The sequence below is a fragment of the Mirounga angustirostris genome, unplaced genomic scaffold (assembly GCF_029215605.1).
Source record: "Mirounga angustirostris isolate CCGP_5_RB_7025 unplaced genomic scaffold, mMirAng1.0.hap1 SCAF_11, whole genome shotgun sequence".
Lineage (NCBI taxonomy): Eukaryota > Metazoa > Chordata > Mammalia > Carnivora > Phocidae > Mirounga > Mirounga angustirostris.
In genome coordinates this window covers 38,383,564-38,409,707 of record NW_026991719.1, presented here as the reverse complement: position 1 = coordinate 38,409,707, position 26,144 = coordinate 38,383,564, and the positions used below count along the sequence as shown (strand labels likewise).

At 39.7% G+C, this 26,144-nt stretch overlaps 1 protein-coding gene across 2 annotated transcripts in view; it reads left to right on the top strand.

Annotated features, from left to right (window-relative positions):
* Positions 1–26,144, top strand: part of EFHC2 (EF-hand domain containing 2) — a 280,922-nt gene that overhangs the window by 113,185 nt on the left and 141,593 nt on the right. For both annotated transcript variants that reach the window (XM_064573946.1, XM_045876588.2), the window contains exon 11: positions 865–995. In XM_064573946.1, the coding sequence (XP_064430016.1) occupies positions 865–995 (131 nt within the window). The remainder of the gene's footprint in view (positions 1–864; positions 996–26,144) is intronic.

Here is a 26,144-nt window from a genome sequence, read left to right as displayed (position 1 = left end):
TGAGCCAAAATCAAGAGTTGGCCACTTAACTGACTGAGCCACCAGGCACCCCAAGATTAATATACTCTTTAATATCTTTGCAAAAGAGCTAATGGATCCAATCATGGAAATAGATGAAAGGCAATGAGGAAAGGTGGGGCGGATGGGGGCTCCAACAGGTCCCAAATGCCCTGGTGGAAAGAGAGATCTTTATACTAAATTTAACATCAATGTTTTTAATCTTCATATTTAGTCTTCTCATTTTTTTTTTTTAGCTCTTAGCTGTAATTATTTACAAGCTTATGCCTTACTGGATTAAATAAGAAGTATTTTTACAGAGTCAAAAACCTAATCACAGGGTAGGAGATGGCAACTGGGGGCTGCCAGAGAGTGAATGTCAGGGGATCACAGTGCATGTGGATCTCTGACACCCAGCCATGCTCTGCTCAGTGCATCGTCTGATTGCCAGTAGTCCCAGGGGGCCCACTCTTAAGATCTGGAGAAAATGAGGGTCCACTTATCCAATTGTGAATCTCCATTCTCTCCATTAGGGTCTCCCAACATATTGGGCCAACGTCCAAGGGTTCAGGGGAGAAGGCTGAGGGATTGTTTTCTGATTCCTGTGGCTTGCTGTCGCTTAAGCTCATTTCTCTCAGATCTAGGCCTATGTTGATGTCACTCATTGTCCTAAAAATGCAACCAAAGAGACTTAAGTCTAGTCGTGTCTTCTCTGCATTGGTCTCTATGGAAAGCCATGCCCAGCTACCTTCAGGTTCAGGGCGTGAAGTCTCTTTGCGGGCCGTCAGAAAGATTAGGCCCCCTACGTCCCAGGCATGTTTTAATATCCTTCCTTTCCTTTCCCTCCCCTCCCCCCCAACCCTCCAGTTTCCCATGAGCAGCATTGAACTTGTCCTGCAAAAGCTGAAAGAAGAAGAATCAAAATCCAGAGAGATCAAGCAGGTATTTGCAGCTGCTGACTGTAGGCACACAAAGATGGTGGATTATAATACATTCAGGTAAGCCAGATGCTGCCAGCAATAATCTGTTTTCCCTTCAAGATTGTCCAAAGAGCAAAAAACAATTTCTTCCCTGGTGCTGCCTAACTAATTTACTACATGCTTTTTATTAGGACTTGACATTTCTTTGTGTTCGTACTACTTTGTGATCAAGTTTGGTCCATTTCTAGTAAAGTTTACGTATTTGCATATAAAAGGAGCTTATAGGCAAGAACAGAGAGACAAAAGCACAGAAAGTCAGTTCTGTTGTCTTGTGAATCATGGTATTGAAGGCTCCAGGGGAATGCCGGGAAGAATGCCATCTGGGTGAGAATGGCAGAAAAAAAAAATGCAGCTAAGGGCACCCCCTCTGAAATCTGGGGAACAAAGGAGGGACAGCTCCCTAGGAATGTGATCCAGTTGGAAAAAGACAGTGGAAACTTTCCTGATTATCAGAGAAGAGGTGATAGGTATGCGTCTGTGTGTAGGTGTGCTTACACACATCCGTGTGTTTTGAGAAACAGACAGAGAGATCGAGGGGAAAATAGAGGACAGTAGTTAGAACTCTAATAAGAAATCATGAGCCATAAAGGTTTTCTCTAAGGTAGAGCTGAATTCTGGGACTGTCCAGTGGCTGACCTAGGCAAATTGCCAAACAGTGGAAACACAGGGAAATTCAAATTCAGGATCTAGTACAATTGTGAGACTTCTTAGCCTGAAAACAAAGTGAATGGAGCGTTCAGGAGAATGTAAATTAAATCATGGATGGGAAGACAAAGGGGACTTTCTCTTTAGACTGAGAATTCTGGCTCCTGAAAACAGTAGTGGCCAAAAGCTATATAGGAGACTTGCTGCAGTCAAGATGTGAGCTGACCAGTGAGGAAGAGTCCAGGACAGGGTGGTGGGGGAGCGGGGGGGATCTTTCCAGCTTTGTGTCTGGAGTTGCCTATTACATCAATACCTGGTGACCTGAGGCCACCATCAGGCCCGAAGTGTCCCCAAAACTCATTTGTTATCTTAACAAAGCTCTTTTGTATCTCCAGAATGTTCTTTTGAGAGCAGTCAGGACATATTTTTATTGTTTAGGATTGCCAACCTTCTGGGGTCAGTAAGAATTTATAGCTCTTTGTTATTGTTCATAGTCGTACACATGTTCGTGGCCTTTTGGAAAATAAAGGGAGACGGAGGAAAGAGCAAAGACACTTGCTCAGGCCCGGGGACTAGCGGAAAGCTGCGGAGGAAGAAACAAATTTCCATCAGAAACGAGGGAGTGGTTTCGCTTTTGTTATTTTGTGTCCTTTTACAAAAGCATCCATTCTCCCAACACTCCCAGCAAAATCTGCTGGAAACACTTCAGTGAGTTTATGGGACTTTCTGGGAGGCACTTAGGCCCCGGGCAGGAGATCCAAGGAGGAAAAGTTGCTCTGCAGATGGAGGCCTGACCCTGACCGTGGGTGGAAGAAAGGCCCGCCAGGCCGTGTGATGGAGGGGACAGCCTCAAGGCACCGCGTGCTTGGAAAGAACCAGCTCCTCCCCCCGCCCCCTCCCCTTCCCCCCTCCCCCATCTTGAGGCCCTCTCCTGGCCAGGAATTCCTTAAGATGGAAACCAGATCAGGTCATCATGCCCAGCCTACAGAACCCTTCCATGGCTTGCCATCATCCTTACAGTAAGATCCAGACGTTTTGGGGCAGCCGGCTAAGCCCGGAGTGATGTGACTCTGTGTTTCCAGTATTAATCACTTCTTGTTCCCCAGCCTCGTCCTCTGGCCTCGATGGCTGCTACTCAGTTTCTCGAATGAACAAACGTGTCAAGCTCTTGCCTGCTTCCAAGCCTACGTACACTCCCTTCCCTCTGCTTAGAATGCCCACATTCCGGGGCAAATTCTAAGGCTCGTCTTCAATGGCACTTCTGCCGAGGGGGCTTGCTTTCTGCTTCTCCTGCCTAAAGTAGATCAATCCCTGTTATCCTTAGCTTTTTGCTGCTCTTTTTCATAGCACTTCATACAACTTGCCGGTACTTGATCCAGATAGCGGTTACTTGGAAAATAAAGGTATGTAAGTAGGGGAGAGACTCAGGGCCACGGATTACCTTGCCCTGGGGAAGGGCTGTCTGTCTCTGACTGGAGGGGAGTCAGGGAGAGAGAGCTAGGCCTGACCCTCACGAGCCAAGCAACTTGGGCAACTCACTCCGCCTACCTGCACCTCACTCTTGCCCGTGTCGTGGTCTCTATGGCCCTTTCCGGGCATTGACATTGTGAAGCCCTTCAGATGGCGGTTTATAAAGACACTTGTAAAATGCTCCCTCTTGCAAATCTGTGCGTTGCAGGAGTAGGCAGGCAGAGACAGGACTGAGGTGTAGGCCTCCAGGCTTCATCTCCGTGGCCCTGAGTCTCTCCCCTACTTACATACCTGGCACTGTCCGTGCGCACCTGGGGACTCAGAGCTACTGGGGCGCCCCAGGCATTTCCTTTCCCTTCTTCTCAGACATTTGTGCTTCTCTCAGGGAAACCTTGAGAGTGGGAGGTAATCAACCACTTCCGCAGAAGATGCCACGCCTGATAACAGATGAATGGATTCATGCATGGGCCTTCTTGAGATAATCGCCTCATAAGTGGCCTGAAGGAATGCGGGGACAGGTGGAAACAGGAGGCACGTCGGGGAGGAAATGTTTCTTTTCTGCCTTGTGGGGGTCACTAGTTCTGTCTTTTCATAGTCTGTCAGGTCGGCCGATGGGAGTTGCTGACTGTGGTCCGGGAGAGCGCAGAGAGCCTTTCTCAGAGCCTCGGGTGGCTCCTGGGCAGATCTCAGCAGGGAGCTGGGCAGGGACTGGGCTTGGCAGGGCCAGCGTCTTGTGCAATTGCGAACATCGCCGGGTGAGGCTTCCCCTTGTGGGCCCTGGATTCTGAACGATAGGCTGCAGCAGCAGCAAGGGCCCCGTGCCAGGGAAGATGTGGTCAGGCCCTCTCTCTGGCCACCTCCCCAAGCCTTGAGCTACCAATTGGAGATGACCCCTACCCCAGGGAGCCTGTGTATATTTTGGTTTTCTGCGTGCTCACCTTTTCTCCCCACCTGGGCCAAGCTCCCAGAGGGCAAGGCCCACGCCCGGTTCGCCCCTGTGTCTTTCCCAGCTACCTCCTGGACCCAGTGTCTCAGGCCTCAAAGCACATAGGAAGTTACTACATAGTTCCTCCTTAGATGCCCATCATCAGCGGCAGGGCCAGGAGATTTCCTACGAACATCCATGTAATAAATGCCTTCTAAGATTTAGAGTCTCGAGAAAGTTTTTTCCCTTGTAAAATTAAAATTCTTCCTGAGAGGGGTAGTACAATATAAATAAGATCTGATTTTGGACTTGCTGACCTGAGTCCAAATCTCAGCTCTAACATTTGTCAAGTAAGTTGCTGAACAGTGTTTTCACCTATAAAATGGGGATAATAATACCCACTATATTAGAGCAGTTGTGATGAGTAAATATGATAATATATACAAAGTTCTTATTGTAGAATGCTGTGGTGTATGGTGGACACTAGAAAATGAAAAACCCTTTATCCCAATAGTTGCCACTTTGTGTCACCAAAACTAGTAATAGAAGTCTGTCTTATTTTCAGTATTTCAGTTAAGTTATAGATTTATCTACGATGAGGTCATTGAAAACATTCTTTAGGGGCACCTGGGTGGCACAGTCAGTTAAGCATCTGACTCTTGGTTTCAGCTCATGTCCTGATCTCAGGGTCGTGAGACTGAGCCCCATGTCAGGCTCAGCACAGAGTCTGCTTGAGATTCTCTCTTCATCTCCCTCTGGCCCTCCCGCTCATGCTCTCTATTTCTCTCTCTCAAATAAATCTTTAAAAAAATTCTTTCATAAACAAGGTTGGAAGAAACTCTTAAAAACCTTGGAGGCCATGAAGGTGGAAAATAAACATCATCATTGGTGGACTGAAGTTGGGAAACACTTATAATCCACCCTATTACTGTCCTTTACTTCAAGGAAGAAGAATATAAATTTAGTGCTTAGAACATTGTAATGATCTCATCCTGATTTATCTCAGACAATTATCTCTCCCTTTATGTGGTTTTGCTCTATCTTTATTCAAACAACTCTGTGTTGTTATGGGTGTTTTTACTGTAAGTCTAACATCTTTTAAGTCTATGAATCTGTATGAACAAAAGCAAAAACTAAGATATATTCCAGAAGCACTCAAATATCTATTCTCATCATGAGCCAAATAGACACCCTGACAGTGTTCATAGCATATCTTTGAGATGGGAGCCTCGGCATACATTTTTTAAAAACAGCGTTTTGAACCTTCGTAAAAGCATTAAATATAAATAACGTGATGTCATAGAAAAAACACTGGCCTGGGAATCAAAAAGACCAGGATCTTTGATTTGATTCTGTCACTGCCTGATGGCATTCTTTGTATTGGTGAAGCCTTAGTTTTAAAAAGGAGAATCGTCTCTGGCTAGCTAAACCAAAAAGGAATTTATTAAAAGGATCCTGGGTGGTTCACAATATCATTGGGAGGGCTCGAGAAATAAGCCTGAAACTAAATTCTAGGAACAGTGCCCAGAACTGGGCTGTAGAACTTGTCTGATGGGAAAATGGCCTCTGTCACCACTGTACCACCCATGACTCAATGCACCATTTGCACTGCTTCCAAGAACTCCATCTTACCACAGCCATCACCACCACTGCGTCCTGTGCCGCCGCTGAAAACTGGATCCCTCTGACACCTAACATGGTCTACACCTCGCTGGTTTCCCCTGTTAATCCCTCCCAAGTCAAAGTCTTCTACAAGCTTCCCTGATTGGCGGAGCCTGAGTCACTGGCATGTTTCTTTCTTTCTTTTTTTTTATTTTAATTTTTTATTGTTATGTTAATCCCCATACATTACATCATTAGTTTTAGATGAAGTGTTCCATGATTCATTGTTTGTGCATAACACCCAGTGCTCCATGCAGAACGTGCCCTCCTTAATACCCAGCACCAGGCTAACCCATCCTCCCACCCCCCTCCCCTCTAGAACCCTCAGTTTGTTTTTCAGAGTCCATCGTCTCTCATGGTTCGTCTACCCCTCCGATTTCCCCCCCTTCATTCTTCCCCTCCTGCTATCTTCTTTTTTTTTTCTTAACATATATTGCATTATTTGTTTCAGAGGTACAGATCTGAGATTCAACAGTCTTGCACAATTCACAGCGCTTACCAGAGCACATACCCTCCCCAGTGTCTATCACCCAGTCACCCCATCCCTCCCACCCCACCCCCCACTCCAGCAACCCTCAGTTTGTTTCCTGCAATTAAGAATTCCTCATATCAGGGAGATCATATGATACATGTCTTTCTCTGTTTGACTTATTTCACTCAACATAATACCCTCCAGTTCCATCCACGTCGTTGCAAATGGCAAGAGCTCATTCCTTTTGATGGCTGCATAATATTCCATTGTATATATATACCACATCTTCTTTATCCATTCATCTGTCGATGGACATCTTGGCTCTTTCCACAGTTTGGCTATTGTGGACATTGCTGCTATAAACATTGCACTGGCATGTTTCTAATGGCAAGGAAGCCTGGGTCCTGCAGGTTGAGCTCTGACTTCCATGTTGAGTGACGGGGAGTATAATGTGGGACTCTCCCCGCAAATAGAAGGAGAGGATTTAAAAGTTGCCCTTTGCATTTGCCATGATCGTAAATCCAAGCCAAGATGAGCCAAACAGAGAACATAGAATATGGACATTAGGGACTAAACTCCTTGCCTGTAACCAAACCAAGCAAAACGCTTGCTTAGTCATGGCACTTTGTAAATACTATTCTGACCCACCAAATGGCTAAACAAAATACAAAGCCCTTGCCTGTCATCTGCTACTCTCGCGATCCCTGACACACCTGTCTGAGTTTAAATTGCCTTAAATGAAGGTATTGCATTAGCTTCAGTGAAGTTTCTAGATTGGAAGCTAGCAGTTGTATTTAGTTTGGCTTTTGTTTAATTTTTTTTAAAGTTAGGAGTTTAAACAAAAATCTATATACCTAGTGCCTCTTCAAAAGTAGAAACTGAGCCTCATGGCACCAGTCAGTTGGGGGAGGGTGATGGCTGTCCTCTTTAGATACAGCCTGTTCTCTCTGTTTCTTCCCAGTCTCGACAGTTCCTTATTGTCTTACACCTTCTCCCATCTGTCTTATCGGTGTACCCCAGTAGGTGCTTGACTATATAAACCCTTGAATTAGATCACTATGATGTCCCTTCCAACCATAAAATCCCATTATTTTGTTACCCAAGGTATAGTGGAAATAGGCATTTAGGAATCACTGTATTAATAACACAAAGTAGAACTGAAGACTGATTTTTTTTTTTTCTAGAGAGAGAGCACATGAGTGGGTGGCAGGGGAGCAGGGGGAGAGGGAAAGAGAGAATCTTAAGTAGGCTCCACACTCAGCACAGAGCCCAATGTGGGGCTCAATCTCATGACCGTGAATCATGACCTGAGCCAAAATGAAGAGTCGGACACTTAACCAACTGAGCCACCCAGGTACCCCAGAGCACTGAAGACTGATTTTTAAATTAGAACCCGGATATGATTGTGTACCTAAAAACCCAAAAGACTAAGTTTAAAAATGGGTAGAACTATTAAGAGTATTCAGGAAAGTAACTAAACACAAGAAGATTACACAAAAAGCAGTAGTTTGACTTTGTACCAGTAATAACCAGTTAGGAAATACTGTGCAAGGGGGAATACTATTTGCTATAGCAACAAAAATTAGGAAATACTTGGGAATAAATACTGAACAAGAATGTGTAAGACTAAAATGAATACAATTTCAAAGCTTTATCGTATCTCTGAGTGGGAAGACATTGTTATAAAAATTCTAATGTGTGCAAATTAATCTGTAGATTTGAAGTAGTTTGAATCAGAATTACAATGTGGGTTTTTGTTGTTAGATCTGGTATTGTTTTGCAGGGTTAGGGGAGAGAAATTGGCTCATTGATTATGAAATCCCTCAGGAAAATTAAAGGATTGAGAAAAATGTGGAAAAAGAATATTAGTGTCTAGTTACTAGACTTTATATAATTTGTAGATATTTGAAAACATAATGTACTATAGTAGAGGAATAAACCCAAATATCAGTAAAATACATAAAGACCCATTCTTATGGGTCCTATTGTAAGATACGGAGAACTTTTCAAATCAGTGGAGATAGACTGGATTATTAATAAAGGTTTTAGTGACAGTTGATTGGGAAACATTTAATACATTTTTATTTTGTTGTAGGGCACACTTTTCAAAAACCATAAAGGAGAAGTTGGCTGTATTGACTACAGGAAAATTATGTTTCTCTATAGCAAAAGATGCAGTAAGCAAACTTAAAAGGTGAGGGACAGGGGCGCCTGGGTGGCTCAGTCGTTAAGCGTCTGCCTTCGGCTCAGGTCCTGATCCCAGGACCCTGGGATCGAGCCCCACATCCAGCTCCCTGCTCCACGGGGAAGCCTGCTTCTTCCTCTCCTACTCCCCCTGCTTGTGTTCCCTCTCTCGCTATGTCTCTGTCAAATAAATAAATAAAATATTTAAAAAAAAAAAAAAGGTGAGGGACAGACTGAGGGAAAATATTTGCAACTAGTGTAAGAACAAAGGAATTAACATTAAGGATTTACAGAAATCTCCCATAAAATCAGCAGAAGAAATGGGTTAAGGACAGGAATAGACAATTCACAGAAGGAATACAAATAGCCTTTAAACCCACGAAAAGATGACCAATTACGGTGCAAGCTGAAGCAACAATGAAATATAATTGTCACCTATTATACTGGCGTTGTTTTTAAAGAATAATATAACTGACTCCAGGTGAGCATGTAGGATAACAGATACTCCCATTTTCTCTTGATAGAGGAGTTTAAATTGACTCAGCATTTTGGAGGATAGTTGGCAATTTCTAGCTAATGTTTAGAAGCTTCTACCTGGTAATTGCACTCAGAAGTTTTTTATCCAGAAAAAATTTCACAAGTGGATCGTAATAGAGCTCTGTGTGTGTGTGTGTGTGCACGTGTGCTCATGCATGCAATATTTATTATAACGAGCTTCGTAATAGCAAAATCATTGGAAAAATCAGACGCCCAACAATAGGATAATAGTCAGATATATTCTACCACATTAATTTAAGACAGTACTGTTTGACCATCAGAAAGAATGAGGTAGACCAAATATGTGTACCCAAAGAAATACGTGTATCAGTGAGGAATCCGTGAAGGATGTCTAAGTAATGCTGCAGTAACAACCAATCCCCCCAAATCTCAGGGGATTAAATCAACAAAGGTTTATTTCTTGCTCATTCTATATATCCACTGTAGTTGTTGGGGGAACTGTGTTCATAGTAGTCACTCAGGGACTGAGGCTAACAAAACAGCCACTACCTTGAATGTTGCTGATCACTGTGCCAGAGAGAGAACTTTGGAGGGTCCAGCCCAACAAATTCTCAGCTGGGCAGAAATACGTATCATTTACACTCTCAGTTCAGTGACCTGTACTCGCCACATGGCCCTACCCACATGTTCTGAAGAAAGAGAGAAACCAGATATTGGTGAACACTTAACTGCTACCATATATACATTGTGCTGTTTTCTAGAAAAAGCAAAATTCAGAAGGCTGTTTAATACGATCCTATTTATGAAAATATTGAAAGGTTATGTGTACATGTGTATGTGTATGTGTATAAATATTTCAAGGATTGTATATCCTTTGAAGAAATCCTAGCAGGCTACACACCAAGCAGTTTAAAATAGAGCACGCTTCATTCTTCGATCCATGTTTTTTTTAAACAATGAGCAATTTTAAAAAAGTAAAGAGAAAACAACAAATAAAACCCCAATAAATAAACCAAAAATCCTGGGCAAAAAGCACTGAACATTTTTTGTTTCTTGCTTCAGTTTGCAGAAAGAGCTGATGGCAAATGCCGGCAGAATGTACCGAGCAAAAGTCAAGAGGCTCAGAATCATAGAGCAGGGTATGCGTTGTTCCACTTGAGGCTCAACTCTGATTATTGATTAGAGTTGAATAATTTTAATGTGCCTACTTAAAATTCTTAACACTGCAGGCCAGAATTTTATATTGCAGGCCAGAATATTTACATGCTATTGCAGGCTAACAGAACTCTATAGAGTTTTACAATTAAACTTGGGGATGGAATAGTTATTATAATTTTCAAATTCTTATCAAATTAGCAATGCAGGCTTACCCATTTATTTCCCCCCACCATTTTAGGATAATGTTAAAACATTCAGAAAATTGGAAGGGATTGAAGAGTGAGCATTCATATAGGTGCTATTTAGGTGCATCAGTAACATTTTACTATATTTGCTTTATCACGCAACTCTCCATTCATACATCTCTCTGTCCGTTCATTAATGCATCTTAATTTTGGTGCATTTCAAAGAAAGTCAGGGACATCAGTTAACTTCCCTCTAAATATTTCCGCATGCTTAGCATTTATTTACAGGTTTTTTTCTTTTCATATAAAATTTATGTTCAATAAAATGCACAAACCTTAAGTGTACATTTACTGAGGGTTTTTTTTAACTTTTTTTTATTAAGCTTTTATTTTAATTCCAGTAGAGTTTGATATGCAGTGTTATATTAGTTTCAGGTGTACAATAGAGTGACTCAACACTTCCGTACATCACCCAGAGCTCATCACAAGTGCCCTCCTTAATCCCCATCACCTATTTCACCCATCCCCCACACCTTTCCTCTGGGAACTATCAGTTTGTTCTCTGTATTTAAGAGTCTCTTTCTTGGTTTGCCGCTCCCTCTCTCTCTTTTTCCTTTGCTCATTTGTTTTGTTTCTTAAATTCCACATACGAGTGAAATCATGTGGTATTTGTGTTTTTCTGACTGCCTTACTTCACTTAGCATTATACTCTTCAGCTCCATCCATATCTTTGCAAATGGCAAGATTTTTTTCTTTTTTTTACAGATGAATAATATTCCATTGTATTTGTGTACCACATGTTCTTTATCAGTGCATCTATCAAGGGGGCACTTAAGCTGATTCCATAACTTGACCATTGTAGATAATACTGCAATAAACATAGGGTTGCATATATTCCTTTGAACTAGTGTTTTTGTATTTTGGAGGTAAATACCCAGTGGTGCAATTACAGGATTCTTAGGGTAGTTGTATTTCTTTTTGAGGAATCTCCATTCTGTTTTCCATAGTGGCTGAGTGATGTTAAGCATCTTTAGAAGATGAGCATCATAGAAGAATTGACTATATAATTTTGGGGTTATTTCTGGGTCCTCTTTTCTGTTCCATTGATCTGTGTGTCTGGTTTTATGCCAGTACCATACTGTCTTGAGGACTACAGCTTTGTAATATAATGTGAAGTCTGGAATTGTGATGCCTCCATCTTTGTTGTTATTTTTCAATATCGCTTTGACTATTTGGGGTCTTTTGTGGTTCCATGCAAGGTTTAGGATTGTTTCTTCCAGTTCTGTGAAAAATGCCATTGGTATTTTGATAGGGATTGCATTAACTGTTAGATTTCTTCGGATAATATAGCCATTTTAACAATAATTTGTTTTTCCAATCCATGAGCATGGAATGTCTTTCCATTTCTTTGTGTCTTCTTCAGTTTCTTTCATCAGTGTTTTATAGTTTTTAGAGTATAGGTCTTTCACCTCTTGGTTAAGTTTATTCCTAAGTACTCTATTATTTTTGGTGCACTTGTAAGTGGGATTGTTTTTTTTGTTTGTTTTGTTTGTTTGTTTTTTTCAGTGTCAGCAACTTTATTAGACAGTGGGATTGTTTTCTTAATTTCTCTTTCTGCTGCTTCACTTTCAGTATATATAAATTCAACAGATTTCTGTACATTGATTTTGTATCCTGCAAATTTGCTGAACTTATGAATCGGTTCTAGTAATTTTTTGGTGGAGTCTTTAGGGTTTTCTACATATAGTATCATGTCATCTGCAAATAATGAAAGTTTCACTTCTTCTTTACCCATTTGGATGCCTTTTTTATTGTTGTTGTCTGATTGCTGAGGCTAGGACTTGTAGTACTACGTTGAATTAAAGTGGTGAGGGTAGACATGCTTGTCTTGTTCCTGACCTTAGGGGAAAAACTCTCAGGTTTTCCCCATTGCATATGATGTTCACTGTGGGTTTTTCCTTTAAGCCCTTTATTATGTTGAGATGTGTTGCCTCTAAATCTACTTTGTTGAGGGTTTTTATCATGAATGGATGTTATACTTTGTCAAATGCTTTTTCTACATCTATTGGAATGATCATATGATTTTTATTCTTTCTTTTATCGATGTGATATATCACATTGATTGATTTGTGAATATTGAACCACTCTTGCATCCCGGGAATAAATCCCACTTGATTGCGGTGAATGATTTTTTTTAAGGTGTTGTTGGATTCAGTTTGCTAGTATTTTGTTGAGGATTTTTGCATCCATGTTCATCAGAGGCCTGTAGTTCTCTTTTTTTGTGGTTTCTTTGGTTTTCGTAACAAGGTAATGCCTGCCTCATAGAATGAATTTGGAAGTTTTCCTTCCTTTTCTATTTTTTGGAATCGTTTGAGAAGAATAGGTATTAACTCCTCTTTAAATGTTTGGTAGAATTTGTCTGTGAAGCCATCTGGCCCTGGACTTTTGTTTGTTGGGAGCAGCAGAAAGAGAAATTTTCTATTTCTTTCTGTTTTAGTTTTTTTTTTTTTTTAAGATTTTATTTATTTATTTGACAGCAGGAGAGCACCAGGAGGGGGGGAGTGGCAGAGGGAGAAGCAGGCTCCCCACTGAGCAGGGAACCCAATGTGGGGCTCTATCCCAGGACCCCAAGACCATGATCTGAACTGAAGTCAGATGCTTAACCGACTGAGCCACCCAGGTGCCCCCTGTTTCAGTTTTTTAATCCATTCTAGGAATTTATCCATTTCTTCTAGCTTACCCAACTTGTTGCCATGTAATTTTTCATAATATTCTCTTATAATTTTTTGTATTTCTGTGGTATTGGTTGTTATTTCTCCTCTCTCATTTGTGATTTTGTTTGCTTTCTCTCTCTCTCTCTTTGATAAGTCTGGCTAGAGGTTTATCAATTTTATTGATTTTTTTCAAAGAACTAGCTCCTGGTTTCATCAATCTGTTTTGTTTTTTTTTATAATTTCTGTATCATTATTTCTGCTCTAATCTTTATTATTTCCTTCCTCCTGCTGGTTTTGGGTTTGGTTTACTCTTCCTTTTCTATCTCTTTTACATGTAAGGTTAGGTGTTTTATTTGAGACTTTTTCTTGCTTCTTGAGGTAGGCCTAGATTGCTTTAAATTTCTCTCTTAGAACCACTTTGGCTGCATCCTGAAGATTTTGGACCATTGCATTTTAATTCTCATTTGTTTCCATGTGATTTTTTATTTCTTCTATGATTTCTTGGTTGACCCATTCATTGTTTACTAACATGTTATTATTATTATTTTTTAAAAGATTTTTATTTATTTATTTGACAGAGAGAGAGAGAGAGCGAGAGCAGGAACACAAGCAGAGGGAGTGGGAGAGGGAGAAGCAGGCTTCCCGCAGAGCAGGGAGCCCGATGTGGGACTCGATCCCAGGACCCTGGGATCGTGACCTGAGCCGAAGGCAGACGCTTAACGACTGAGCCACCCAGGCGCCCACTAACATGTTATTTAACCTCCATGTATTTGTGGTCTTTCCAGATTTTTTTCTTGTAGTTGATTTCTAGCTTCATAGCATTGTGATCAGAAAAGGTACATGGTATGACTTTGATCTTTTTGAATTTGTTGAGATTTGTTTTGTGGCCCAATATGTGATCTGTTCTGGAGAATGTTCCATGGGCACTTGAAAAGAATGTGTATTCTGCTGTTTTAGGAAGGAATGTTCTGAATGTATCTGTGAAATCCATCTGGTCCTGTGTGCCACTGAAAGCCACTGTTTTCTTGTTGATTTTCTGTTTGGATGATTTGTCCATCGATGTAAGTGGAGTATTAAAGTCCCCCGCTATTTTATTGCTATTGATTTGTTCCTTTATTTTTTTTTAACTGTTTTATGTATTTGAGTGCCCCATGTTGGGTGTATAAATATTTACAATTGTTATATCTTCTTGTTGGGATTATCCCCTTTATTATTATTATTATTATTATTATTTAAAGATTTTATTTATTTGACAGAGAGAGACACAGCGAGAGAGGGAACACAAGCAGGGGGAGTGGGAGAGGGAGAAGCAGGCTTCCCGCCGTGCAGGGAGCGCGATGCGGGGCTCCATCCCAGGACCCTGGGATCATGACCTGAGCCGAAGGCAGACGCTTAATGACTGAGCCACCCAGGCACCCCTATCCCCTTTATTATTATATAGTATCCTTCTTTTTTTCTTGTTACAGTCTTTGTTTTAAAGTCTGTTTTGTCCAGGGGGCCTGGGTGGCTCAGTCGGTTAAGTGTCTGCCTTCAGCTCAGGTCATGATCCCAGGGTCCTAGGATCGAGCCCACATTGGGCTCCCTGCTCAGCGGGGAGCCTGCTTCTCCCTCTCCCATTCCCCCTGCTTATGTTCCCTGTCTCTCCCAAATAAATAAATAAAATCTTAAAATAAAGTTTATTTTGTCCAATAAAAGTATTGCTACCCTGGCTTTCTTTTGACATCCATTTGAATAATAAATGTTTCTCCATCCCCTCACTTTCAATCTGCATGTATCTTTAGGTCTGAAATGAGTCTCTTGTCGGCACCATATAGATGGGTCTTGTGTTTTTTTTTCTTTTTTAAAGATTTTATTTATTTATTTGACAGAGAGAGACACAGCAAGAGAGGGAACACAAGCAGGGGGAGTGGGAGAGGGAGAAGCAGGCTTCCCGCAGAGCAGCGAGCTCGATGCAGGGCTCGATCCCAGGACCCTGGGATCCTGACCTGAGCCGAAGGCAGACGCTTAACAACTGAGCCACCCAGGCACCCCGATGGGTCTTGTTTTTTAATCTATTCTGACACCCTGTGTCTTTTGACTGGAGCATTTAGTCCATTTACATGAAAGTAATTATTGATAGACCTGTATTTGCTGTCACTTTTTTACTTGTTTTATGGTTGTTTTTGTAGTTTTTCTCTGACCCTTTCTTGTCTTTCTCTCTTTCATGGTTTGTTGGCTTTCTTTAGTGATATACTTGGATTCCTTTCTCTTTATTCTTTGCATATCTATTACTGGTTTTTGATTTTACCATTTGCTTTGTATATAACATCTTCTGCATAAAACAGTCCATATTAAGTTGATGGTCCCTTAAGTTTGAACCCATTCTTCCCTCATCTCATTCCCACCGCATGTATATGGTGTCCTGTTTTACTGCCTTTTATTTTGTGAATCCCTTGACTGATTCTTACAGATATACTTTTTTTTACTGTTTTTGTGTTTCTGCTTTTCACACTCTCATTTTTGGTCTCTCCTTTCCACTCAAAGAGCCTCCCTTAATGTTTCTTGTAGGGCTGGTTTAGTGGCCATGAACTCCTATAGTATTTGTTTATCTGAGAAACTTTTTTCTGTCTCCTTCTATTCTGAATGATAGCCTTGCTGGGTAGAGTATTTTCGGCTGCAGATTTTTCCCTTTCAGCACTTTATTTATTTTTTTTAATATAAACTCTGCCCCCAACGTGGGGCTCAAACTCATGACCCTGAGATCAAGTGTCTCACCAACTGAACTAGCCAGTTGCCCCCCTTTCAGCACTTTGAATATATCATGCCCCCCTTCTGGTCTGCTAAGTTTCTGCTAAAAAAATCTGCTGATAGCCTTATGGAGTTTCCCTCGTATATAATGGTCTTCTTTTCTCTTACTGCTTTAAAAAGTTTTTCTTTATCCATATTTTTTGCCATTTAATTACTCTGTCTTGGTATGGACCTCCTTAGATTGATTTTGTTGAGGAATCTCTGTGCCTCCTGGATCTGGATACCTGTTTCTTCCCTTCAGATTAGGGAAGTTTTCAGTTATTATTTCTTCAAATAAATTTTCTGCCCCCTTTCTCTCTCTTCTTCTTCTTGGGATCCCTATAATCATTTTCTGAGTTTTGACAAATGCATAGAATAGTAACATCACCCCAGAAAGTTCCCTCATGCCCCATCCCAGTTAATCCCTTCCCACATCCTCCATTCAAAAAGCAAGCACTGTTCTGATTTTTTTTTTCCACAGTGGATCTTTTTTTTTTTCCTATTCTAGAATTCCATATAAATGGAATTACACTGTATGTATTCTTTGGTGACTTCTCTCATTCAGTATGATTTTGGGATTCATTCATATTGTTGGGTGTATCAGTGTTCATTCCTTTATATTACCAACTAGTAGTCCATTGTATGAATATATCACCATTTGTTTATTCTTTCTCTTGCGGATGGATACCTTACTTGGGTTATATCTAGTTTTTGGTTAATATAAATAAACTTGTTCTGAACTTCCTTATACAAATATTTTTGCTAACATACATATTTTTATTTCTCTTGGTTACACACCTAGGAATGGAATTGCTAGGTCATAGGTATATGTTTAGTTTTTTAAGAAACTGCCACACCTTTTACCAAGTAGTTGTACCAGTTTGCATTCCCCCTAACAATGTACAAGGAGTCTATTGCTTCACAGCCTTGCCAACATTTGGTATTGTGAGGCTTTTTAGTTTAAGCCATCTGGTAGATATGTAGTAGGGTCTGGAAAGTAGTGTCTCTTTCCAGAGGATATATATATTGTTTCCAGAGGACCCAGGATTTTGAGCATTTTTTCAAGTGCTTTTTGGCTAATATGTGTGTCTTTTTTGGTGAAATGTCTTTTTTAATTTTTTGCCAGTTTTTATTGGCTGTTTGGTGGTGCATTATTGAGTTGTAGGAGTTTCTTGTATTTCCTGGCTACTAGTCATTTGTCAGATGCGTGTTTCACAAATAATTCTCTCCCAGTTTGTGGCTTGCCTGTTCACTTTCCCAGTGGTGTCCTTTGATGAGTACTGTTTACTTTTTCAGTTTTGATGAAGACTGAATTGTCAATTTTGTCTTTTATGGCTTTCTGTAATATGATTAAGATATCTTTGGCTACCTCAGAGTTACCAGGATGTTGTCCTGTGTTTTCCTTTAATAGCTTTATTATTTTAGCTTTCACTTTTAAATTTATGATTTATCTCTAAATTCTGTGTATGGTGTGAGGCAAGCATGGAGGCTTACTTAAATTTTTATTTTTTATTTTTTGTTTATTTTTAAAGATTTTATTTATTTGACAGAGAGAGACAGCAAGAGGGGGAATGCAAGCAGGGGGAGTGGGAGAGGGAGAAGCAGGCTTCCCACCGAGTAGGGAGCCCCATGCAGGGCTCGATCCCAGGACCCTGGGATCCTGACCTGAGCCGAAGGCAGACGCTTAACGACTGAGCCACCCAGGTGCCCCAAATTTTTAAAATGCTCCTTGAAATTCTTATATTATGGGGCAGAATACCTTATGTTAAAGTAGATAATAACTTTAGAGCTTTAAAATATAATTTTTAAAATAAAGAGTTTTTATAATTTAAAAATTCTTATTAAATTAATGACAGTGTTTTACCCATTCATTTTTTTCTTATTCTGGGGCATAGTTTTGACCATTAAAATTGCAGATCCTCTTTTGCAAAAGAAGCTGAAAAGCTGATTTTTAAATTTTTTTCTTATATCTTAGAGTTTTCAACAATTTCCTTACATAATACATTCCCACTTCTTTTTTTAAAAAAATATTTTATTTATTCATTTAAGAGTGAGAGAGAGACAGAGCACAAGCAGGGGGAGAGGCAGAGGGAGAAGCAGACTCGCTGCTAAGCTGGGAGCCTGACATAGGGCTCAATTCCAGGGCCTGGAGATCATGACCTGAGCCGAAGACAGACGCTTAACCATCTGAGCCACACAGGCGCCCCACCTTCCCACTTCTTGAGAAGTATTTTAATAAATTATTATCCCAGTTAACTAAGGAATGCTAGATACCAATGATTGTATTAACTGATGGAATCTATATACTATGCACATAAGACGGATTATATTTTCCAAAGATGGCTGCAACAGTATGCCCCATCCAACATATTTAACTACCGTGTGAACTTGACACTCTTTCCGCTGAGAGTGGGGGTCAGTTCCTCTTGATCTTGAGTGGCCTTGTGATTCACTTGTAACCAATAGAATGTGACAGAACTGAGGCTGTGTGACTTCTGAGGCCAGGTCAGAAAAGATGACGGTGCAGCCTCTGCATTCTCTGCTGGGACCCTTGCTTTCGGAGCCCTGACCCACTGTGTAAGAAGTTCTACCACCTTGAACCTGCCATGCGATGAAGCCCCAACTACATGGAGAAACCATGTATAGGTGGTAATTTAATTGACAGCCCAAACTGAGATCTCAGGTCATGGCTCTTGCCGCCAATTATAGAATCTTCCAGGTTGAAATCCCATACGTTCTTCGTGCCCTGTCTGAGTTCCTGACCCCCCGAATCCATGAACATAACAAAATGGTTGTCTTAAGCTGTTAATTTTTAGGGTGATTTGTTAAACAGCAATATTAACAGGAGCACCATGCACCAACACATTCCAAGGACTTAGAATACTAAAAATGTGTAGTCCTCAAACTATTCAATTTTTAGTTATTTGAGAGACAAGTTGATAGCCTATAGTGCCTCAGAGTCATGGCTTTCCTGTTCTTTAATTGCAGAGATAGAGAAATCTTGTGCCACATCTTGGAAGTTACTCTGGGGAAAAGATCTCTACATCTAATTAGAATGCAAAATATGCTCCCCCCCCAAAAAAAGATTCTGTATACTTATATCCTCTACCTGGAAGAATAGTGAACTTTCTTCCTTTCACCTGAACTGAGCTGGGTAAGGTGGGGTTTTTTGTGAATTAAGATGTGTTTTACATCTGAGGAAGAAATTGTGGCCTCATTTTCCAAGACCACGTTTGATTTTTTAAAATTCTAATTTATTTTAAAATGTACGTACAATAAGATTTACACATTTTGGCGTACAGTTCTTAGGATTGTGACAAATCCCTAGAGTTGTGTGACCACCACCACAATAAAGATACAAAACAGTTCCATCTCCTCTGCCTCCCCACCAAAAAAAAAAAGCCAAGAAGAAAGAAATATGTTTTCTCCTGAGTAAATACCTAGGAATGGAACAGAATCATAGGCTAGGTATATTTAACTTTGTGTGAAACTATTAAACTGGTTTTGTTGTTGGTTTGTTAAGAGATTTTCTACATCTTTTGTTAGATTTTCCCCTAGATAGTTGGTATTTTTGGTCCTTTTATAAATGGTGTCTTTTTTAGTCATTGCCCCAGAGTTTGCAGTATACATTTACAATTAATCCAAATCCACTTTTATTTTATTTTTTATTTTTTTTAAAGATTTTATTTTATTTATTTATTTATTTTTAAAGATTTTTTATTTATTTATTTGAGAGAGAGAATGAGAGGCAGAGAGCATGAGCAGGAAGAGGGTCAGAGGGAGAAGCAGACCCCCGCTGAGCAGGGAGCCCAATGTGGGACTTGATCCCGGGACTCCAGGATCATGACCTGAGCTGAAGGCAGTCGCTCAACCAACTGAGACACCCAGGCGCCCAAAAAGATTTTATTTATTTATTTGACAGAGGGAGACACAGCAAGAGAGGGAACACAAGCAGGGGGAGTGGGAGAGGGAGAAGCAGGCCTCCTGCCGAGCAGGGAGCATGACTCGGGGCTTGATCCCAGGACCCAGAGATCATGACCTGAGCCGAAGGCAGATGCTTAACCGAATGAGCCACCTAGGCGGCCCCCAAATCCACTTTTAAATAACTCTATACCACTTCACAGGTAGTGCAGGAACCTTATAATAACAAAATATTCCTAATTCCTTCTTGCCATCCTTTGTATCATCACTGTCGTTTATTTCACTTATACAGAAGCACATATATATTATATATATACATACATTACATATATACATATACATACATATGTACTTGCTTAAATATATTGTTGCTATTTTTTTAAGATTTTATTTATTTATTTGCCAGAGAGAGCGTGCCAGCACAGAGCAAAGCAGGGGGAGCGGCAGGCAGAGGGAGAAGCAGGTTTGCACTGAGCAAGGAGCCCGATGCAGGACTCGTTCCCAGGACCCCGGGATCATGACCTGAGCCGAAGGCAGATGCCTAACCAACTGAGCCACCCAGGCGCCCCTGTATTGTTGCTATTACTATTTTGAACAAACTGTTGTTAGATCACTTTAGAATAAGAAAAATCAAAGTTTTTACTTACCTTCACTTATTCCTTCTCTAATACTCTTTCTTTCTTTATGTAGATCCAAGTTTCTGACCTATATCAATTTCCTTCTTTCTGATGAACTTTTTTTAAGATTTCTTGCTAGGCAGATCTGCTGGCAACAAATTCCCTCAATGACTGTCTGAGAAAGCCTTTATTTCCTCTTTCACTTGTGAAGAATAGTTTTGCAGGATACAGAATTCTGGGTTGGTGGGTCTTTTCTCTCAAAGTTTTAAATACTTCACATCACTCTCTTCTTGCTTGCGTGGTTTCGGAGAAGTAGGATATAGTTCTTCTCTTTGCTGCCCTGTAGGTAAGTTTCCCACCCCCCCGCCCCCGGCATCTTCCAAGATTTTTTTTCTTTATCTTCGATTTTCTATAGTTTGAATATGATATGCCTAGGTGTAGTTTTTTGGCGGTTATTTATCCTGCCGAGTGTTCTTTGAGTTTCCCAGATCTGTGGTTTGGCATCTGGCATTAATTTGGGGAAATTCTCAATCGTTACTGCTTTACATATTTCTGTTGTTCCTTTCTTTCCTTTCCTTCTAATATTCCCATTATTCCTTTTGTAGTTGTTGCAGAGTTTTTGGATATTCTGTTTCTTTTTTCTTTCTGTCTTTTTTTTTCCTCTTTGCTTTTCAGTTTGGGATATTTCTGTTGACATATCAAGAGCAGAAAGAGAGATTCTTTCCTCAGCTGTATACTACTGAGGCCATCAAAAGCATTCTTTGTTTCTGTTACAGTGTTCTAACATTTCTTCTTGATTCTTTCTTAGAATTTCCATCTGTTTGCTCGCATTATCCATCAGGTCTTGCATGTTGTCTACTTTCTCCAGTAGATATTTAAAATTTCATTTCAAATTCACAGTCTGATAATTACAACATTCTTGTCACATCTGAGTCTGGTTCTGATTCTTGCTCTGTCTCTTCAAACCATGTTTTTTGCACCAGTTAGAAGTACCAGTACAATGTTGAGTAGAAGAAGCAAGAGAGAACATGGTTCTCTTGTTCCTAAAATAGGGGGAAGGCATTCAATCTTGAACACTTGAGTATAATGTTAGCTAAGGGTTTTTGGTAGATGTCTTTTATCAGGTTGAGGAAGTTCCTTTCTATTCCTATTGTGTTGAGTGTTAAATTTTGTCAAATCCTTTTTCTGTATCTACTGAGATGAATGTATTGGTTTTCTGTTTTAGTTTGTTAATATGGTGACTTACATTGATTGATTTTGAAATGTTAAACCTTGCATTTCTGAGATAAACCTCACTTGGTTATGGTGTTATTTTTTCTTTTATACATTGTTGTACTTAATCTACTAAAGTTTTGTTTGGAGTTTTTGCATCTCTTTTCATGAAGCCTCATAGAATGAGTTACCTGCCTGTCATGGCAGATCACTTTACCTGTTGGGATTTTATTTTCCTGTTTGTAAAAGGAAGAGGCTGGATAAATGATTTATCCATTATTTTCCATTATAATGGAAAATAGTCTTTTCTGTTATTCATATTTTCCCATGATTTACATTTATCTTAATTAATCTTTTAAAATTATTTTACATATATTTTATTATATATAAAAGTAAAATAGCATAAGTATATTATTAAGTGATAAATATACATATTGAGGTAACTGCTCAAAACATTTTAAATGAAGATGTTTGATCAAAAACTTCTAGGAAACACTGATGTATATAATTCTCCTGCCTAGCAGGGCTAGACTTTCTCATAAGCCTCAGTCTTTCCCACCCAGGGCACTTGGCTATCAGTCTTTGAGGTTGTGTTGGACACTTACATAAAACCTCATTTCATCCTTGAAATAACCCTGTAAGCAGACTCATTAGTTAGCTCAAGGTCACAGAGCTAATTAAGGGCAGAGCTGGAATTCAGACCTAAGTCTGTCTGATTCCAAATCTGATATTCTGTCTTTTAAAACTTAGATGAGGAGTACCTGATGGCTCAGTCAGTTAAGTGTCTGACTCTTGATTTCAGCTCAGGTCATGATCGCAGGGTCCTGGGATCGAGCCTTGTGTCAAGCCCTGTGTTGGAGTCTGTTTGAGGATTCTTTCCCTCTCCCTCTGCCCCTCTCCCCCCCAAAATAAATTAATAAATCTTTTAAATAAATAAATAAATAAATAAATAAAACTTTAAATGAAACTGTAATTGTGAAAATTTTAAATATACCAAAATGTACAGAAATTGGAAGACAATATACCCACTACCCAGAAGTAACAAATGTTAACATTTTTTTCTACATTTTATTTTTATCTCTTTTTAAAAAATAAACAGGAAGTGGGTATGTAGCTAAAGCCCGCCCTTTCAGCATCTCTTTCCCTTACCAGTATCAATATGTGTGTATGATCCCCATGCTTAATTTTTTCTTCATATGTATGTATCCATAAATAATTTATAATATTGTTTTGGGCATTTAAAAGTGTACATAGTGGTACAACACTATATATATATCCCTTTGCAACTTGCTGTCTTCAATGACCATATGATTGTGAGATATTTCCATGTCAGTATATGTAGATCTAGTTTGTTTATTCTGTTTTACAGTATTCCATTTTATGAACAAACTACAGTTTATCAGCATATTTTTTTATATTTATTAAATTTTTTGATCATTTTATTTTTTTTTTTCATATGATAAGTGTACTCTTTAATCCCCACCCCCCTATTTCACCCAACCCCTTCACCCACCTTTCCTCTAGTAATCATTGGTTTGTTTTCTATAGTTAAGGGTCTGTTTCTTACTTTGTCTCTCATTTTTTTCCCTTTGCTCATTTGTTTTGTTTCTTAAATTCCACATATGAGTGAAATCATAGATATTTGTCTTTCTCTGACTGACTTATTTCACTTAGCATTATACTCTCTAGCTCCATCCATGTTGTTGCAAATGGCAAGATCACATTCTTTTTTATGGCTGAATAATATTCCATTATATCCATTCATCTATTTTTTTTTTTTAAAGATTTGTTCTCTATTCATTTATTTGAGAGAGAGAGAACAAGCAGGGGAAGGAGCAGAGAGAGAGGGACAAGAGACTCCATGCTGAGTTTGGAACCCTTCACGGGGCTTGATCCCACAACCTTGAGATCATGACCTGAGCAGAAATCAAGGGTCAGACATTCACCTGACTGAGCCACCCAGGCTCTCCTATTCAATTATTTTTTTTTAAGATTTATTTATTTGAGAGAGAAAGAGAAAGAGAGAGTAGGGGGGAGGGCAGAGGGAGAGAATCTTTAAGCAGACTTCCTCCTGACCCAGAGCCCCATGTGGGGCTCCATCTCACAACCCTGAGATCATGACCTGAGCTGAAACCAAGTCGGATGCTCCACCGACTGAGCCACCTAGGTGCTCCTATCCATTTGTCTACTGACGACATTTGGGCTGCTTCCATAATTTGGCTATTGTAAATCATGCTATCAGTTTCTTATTGTATTAGTTTCCTGTGGCCACTGTATCCAGTTACTACAAACTAAGTGGCTTAAAACAACAGAAATGTACTCTTACGGTTCTGGAGGCCAGAAGTCTCAAATCAGTATCACCAGGCTGAAATCAAGATGGCAGCAGGGTCGTGCTACCTCTGGAAATGCTGTGGGAGAATGTGATCCTTGCTTCTTCCAGGGGCTGCTGGCATTCCTTGGTTTGTGGCCACATTACTTCAATCTCTCCCTGTGCCTTCACATCACCTCCTCCTACTGTGTGTGTGTGTGTGTGTGTGTGTGTATGAAATATCTCTCTTCCTCTTTCTTTATAAGGATATATATGATGGCAATTAGGGCCCACACAGATAATCCAGGATAATCTAGGGTTCAAGATCCATAGTTCAAGATCCATAAATTAATCACTTCTGCAGAGACTCTTTTTCCAAATAAAGTAATGTTTACAAGCTCCAGAGATTAGGACCTGATATCTTTGGGGGTCATTCTTCAGTCCTCTGCCACTTACAGACAGCTCCATTGCTATTACAAATAGCCACAACGGAACCTCCTTGTACATGTCTCTGTAACTATGTGCTAGTTTCTCTAGAATAGGAACCTAGAAGTAGAATTGCTGGGCTATAGACTGTATCTTCAACTTTGCTAAAGAATGTTAAATTATTCCTCGAAGTGGTAGCACCAATGTGTATTTTTATACTTTGCGTATTACTCATTTTTCTGTTGGGATTTAAGTCTTACTGCTTTGTTCTTGATGCATTTTGGATGTGAGTTGCTTATGTACATTGCAGACACATTGTCTATCTGGATTTCTTTTTGCACTTTCTGTATGGTGTCTTTTGCCATGTGGAAGTTTAAAATTTTTTCTTTTTTTTTAAAGATTTTATTTATTTATTTGAGAGAGAGAGAATGAGAGAGCACATGAGAGGGGGGAGGGTCAGAGGGAGAAGCAGACTCCCCGCCGAGCAGGAAGCCCGATGCGCGACTCGATCCAGGGACTCCAGGATCATGACCCCAGCCGAAGGCAGTTGCTTAACCAACTGAGCCACCCAGGTGCCCGGAAGTTAAAATTTTAATTGTAAATCATTTTATCCTCTCTTTTTCTTTCTGGTTTGTAAATCTTGCATCCTCTTTAAGAAACTATGAATACCATATGCATTGCCAGTTGCCCCAGCACCATGCATTGAGTAAGTCTGTCCTTCTTCCAGTGGTTTGTATTAACATTTCTGACATATTTCATGGGCCCATATCTGTATGATCAGTTTCCGAGCTCTCCATTTTGCTAAATTTGCCTACCTGTCTATCCCTGAGCCAGTACCACCGGTTTTAATTTGTTACTGTAATACCATGACAAGTCATGATATATAACAGCATTATAATTTTTCTCCTTCTGACTATTCCTAGGCCAATTTTATGACCACTTTTTCTAGTTCTTTAAAAAGCCAGATTGGATTTTGACTGGAATTGTGCTGAATTTAGAGGTTAAGGGGGGCGGGGCATAATTGCTGTCACTCTGAAACAGAGATTCCCTGTCTGTGAATATGGTATGTCTTGTTTCATAACGTAGTTTTGTTGCTATTGCGAATATAGTCTTTTTACTTTAAAATTACATTTCTAATTGGTTGATGCTGGTGTATATGAATGTTACTGATTTTTGTATTTGATCTCATTTTCTCTTTTGAGTTCTGTAGATTCTTTTGGATTCTATTTTGGGCCATATCATAAAAACTGCAAATAATGACAGACTTGCCTCTTCCCTTTTAATCTTCATAGTTTTTTTTTCTTTTTTTTTTTTTTAATTGTATCTGCTAGGAGCTGAGAGAAGTAGTAATAGCAGATGTCCTTATCTTTTTTCCTGACTTTAAAAGAGATATTTCTAATACTTCACCATTGAGTACTCTACTTGTCCTAGGTTTTTAGTGGATGCAGACATTTTATTTCGGTTTTTCACATCTTTGTTCATAAAGGAAATAGGCCTAATACTTTCTTTTTTCTCGTACTGGCCTTGTCCATTTTATATATCCGTGTTTTATAACATTCTCATAAAATGAGTTTCAGAACATTCACTCTGTTTTTTACAGTAGGTATTACCAGTTCTCTGAAGGTTTTGTAGAAGTTGCCTGTAAAACCACATAGCCATTCCTTTTTTTCCTGTGGGTAGATTTTTAACTAATGATTCACTTTCTCTATGGATAATACATCTTATTCCAGGTTTCTCTTTCTCCTTGGGTTGGAAAATTATATATCATCTAGAAACTTTCTTATTTTGTCTAGTTTAAAAGTTTTATTACCTTTTTAGCTTTTGTACTGTTGATCTGTGCCTGTCCCCTCCTTTTGAAATCAATTTTACTAGAATTTTTAAATTTTTTTTTTAAGATTTTATTTGTTTATTTGAGAGAGAGCACACATGAGCTGAGGGTGAGGGACAGAGGAAGAGAGAGTGGGAGAAGCAGACTCCCCACTGAGCAGGGAGCCTGACGTGGGA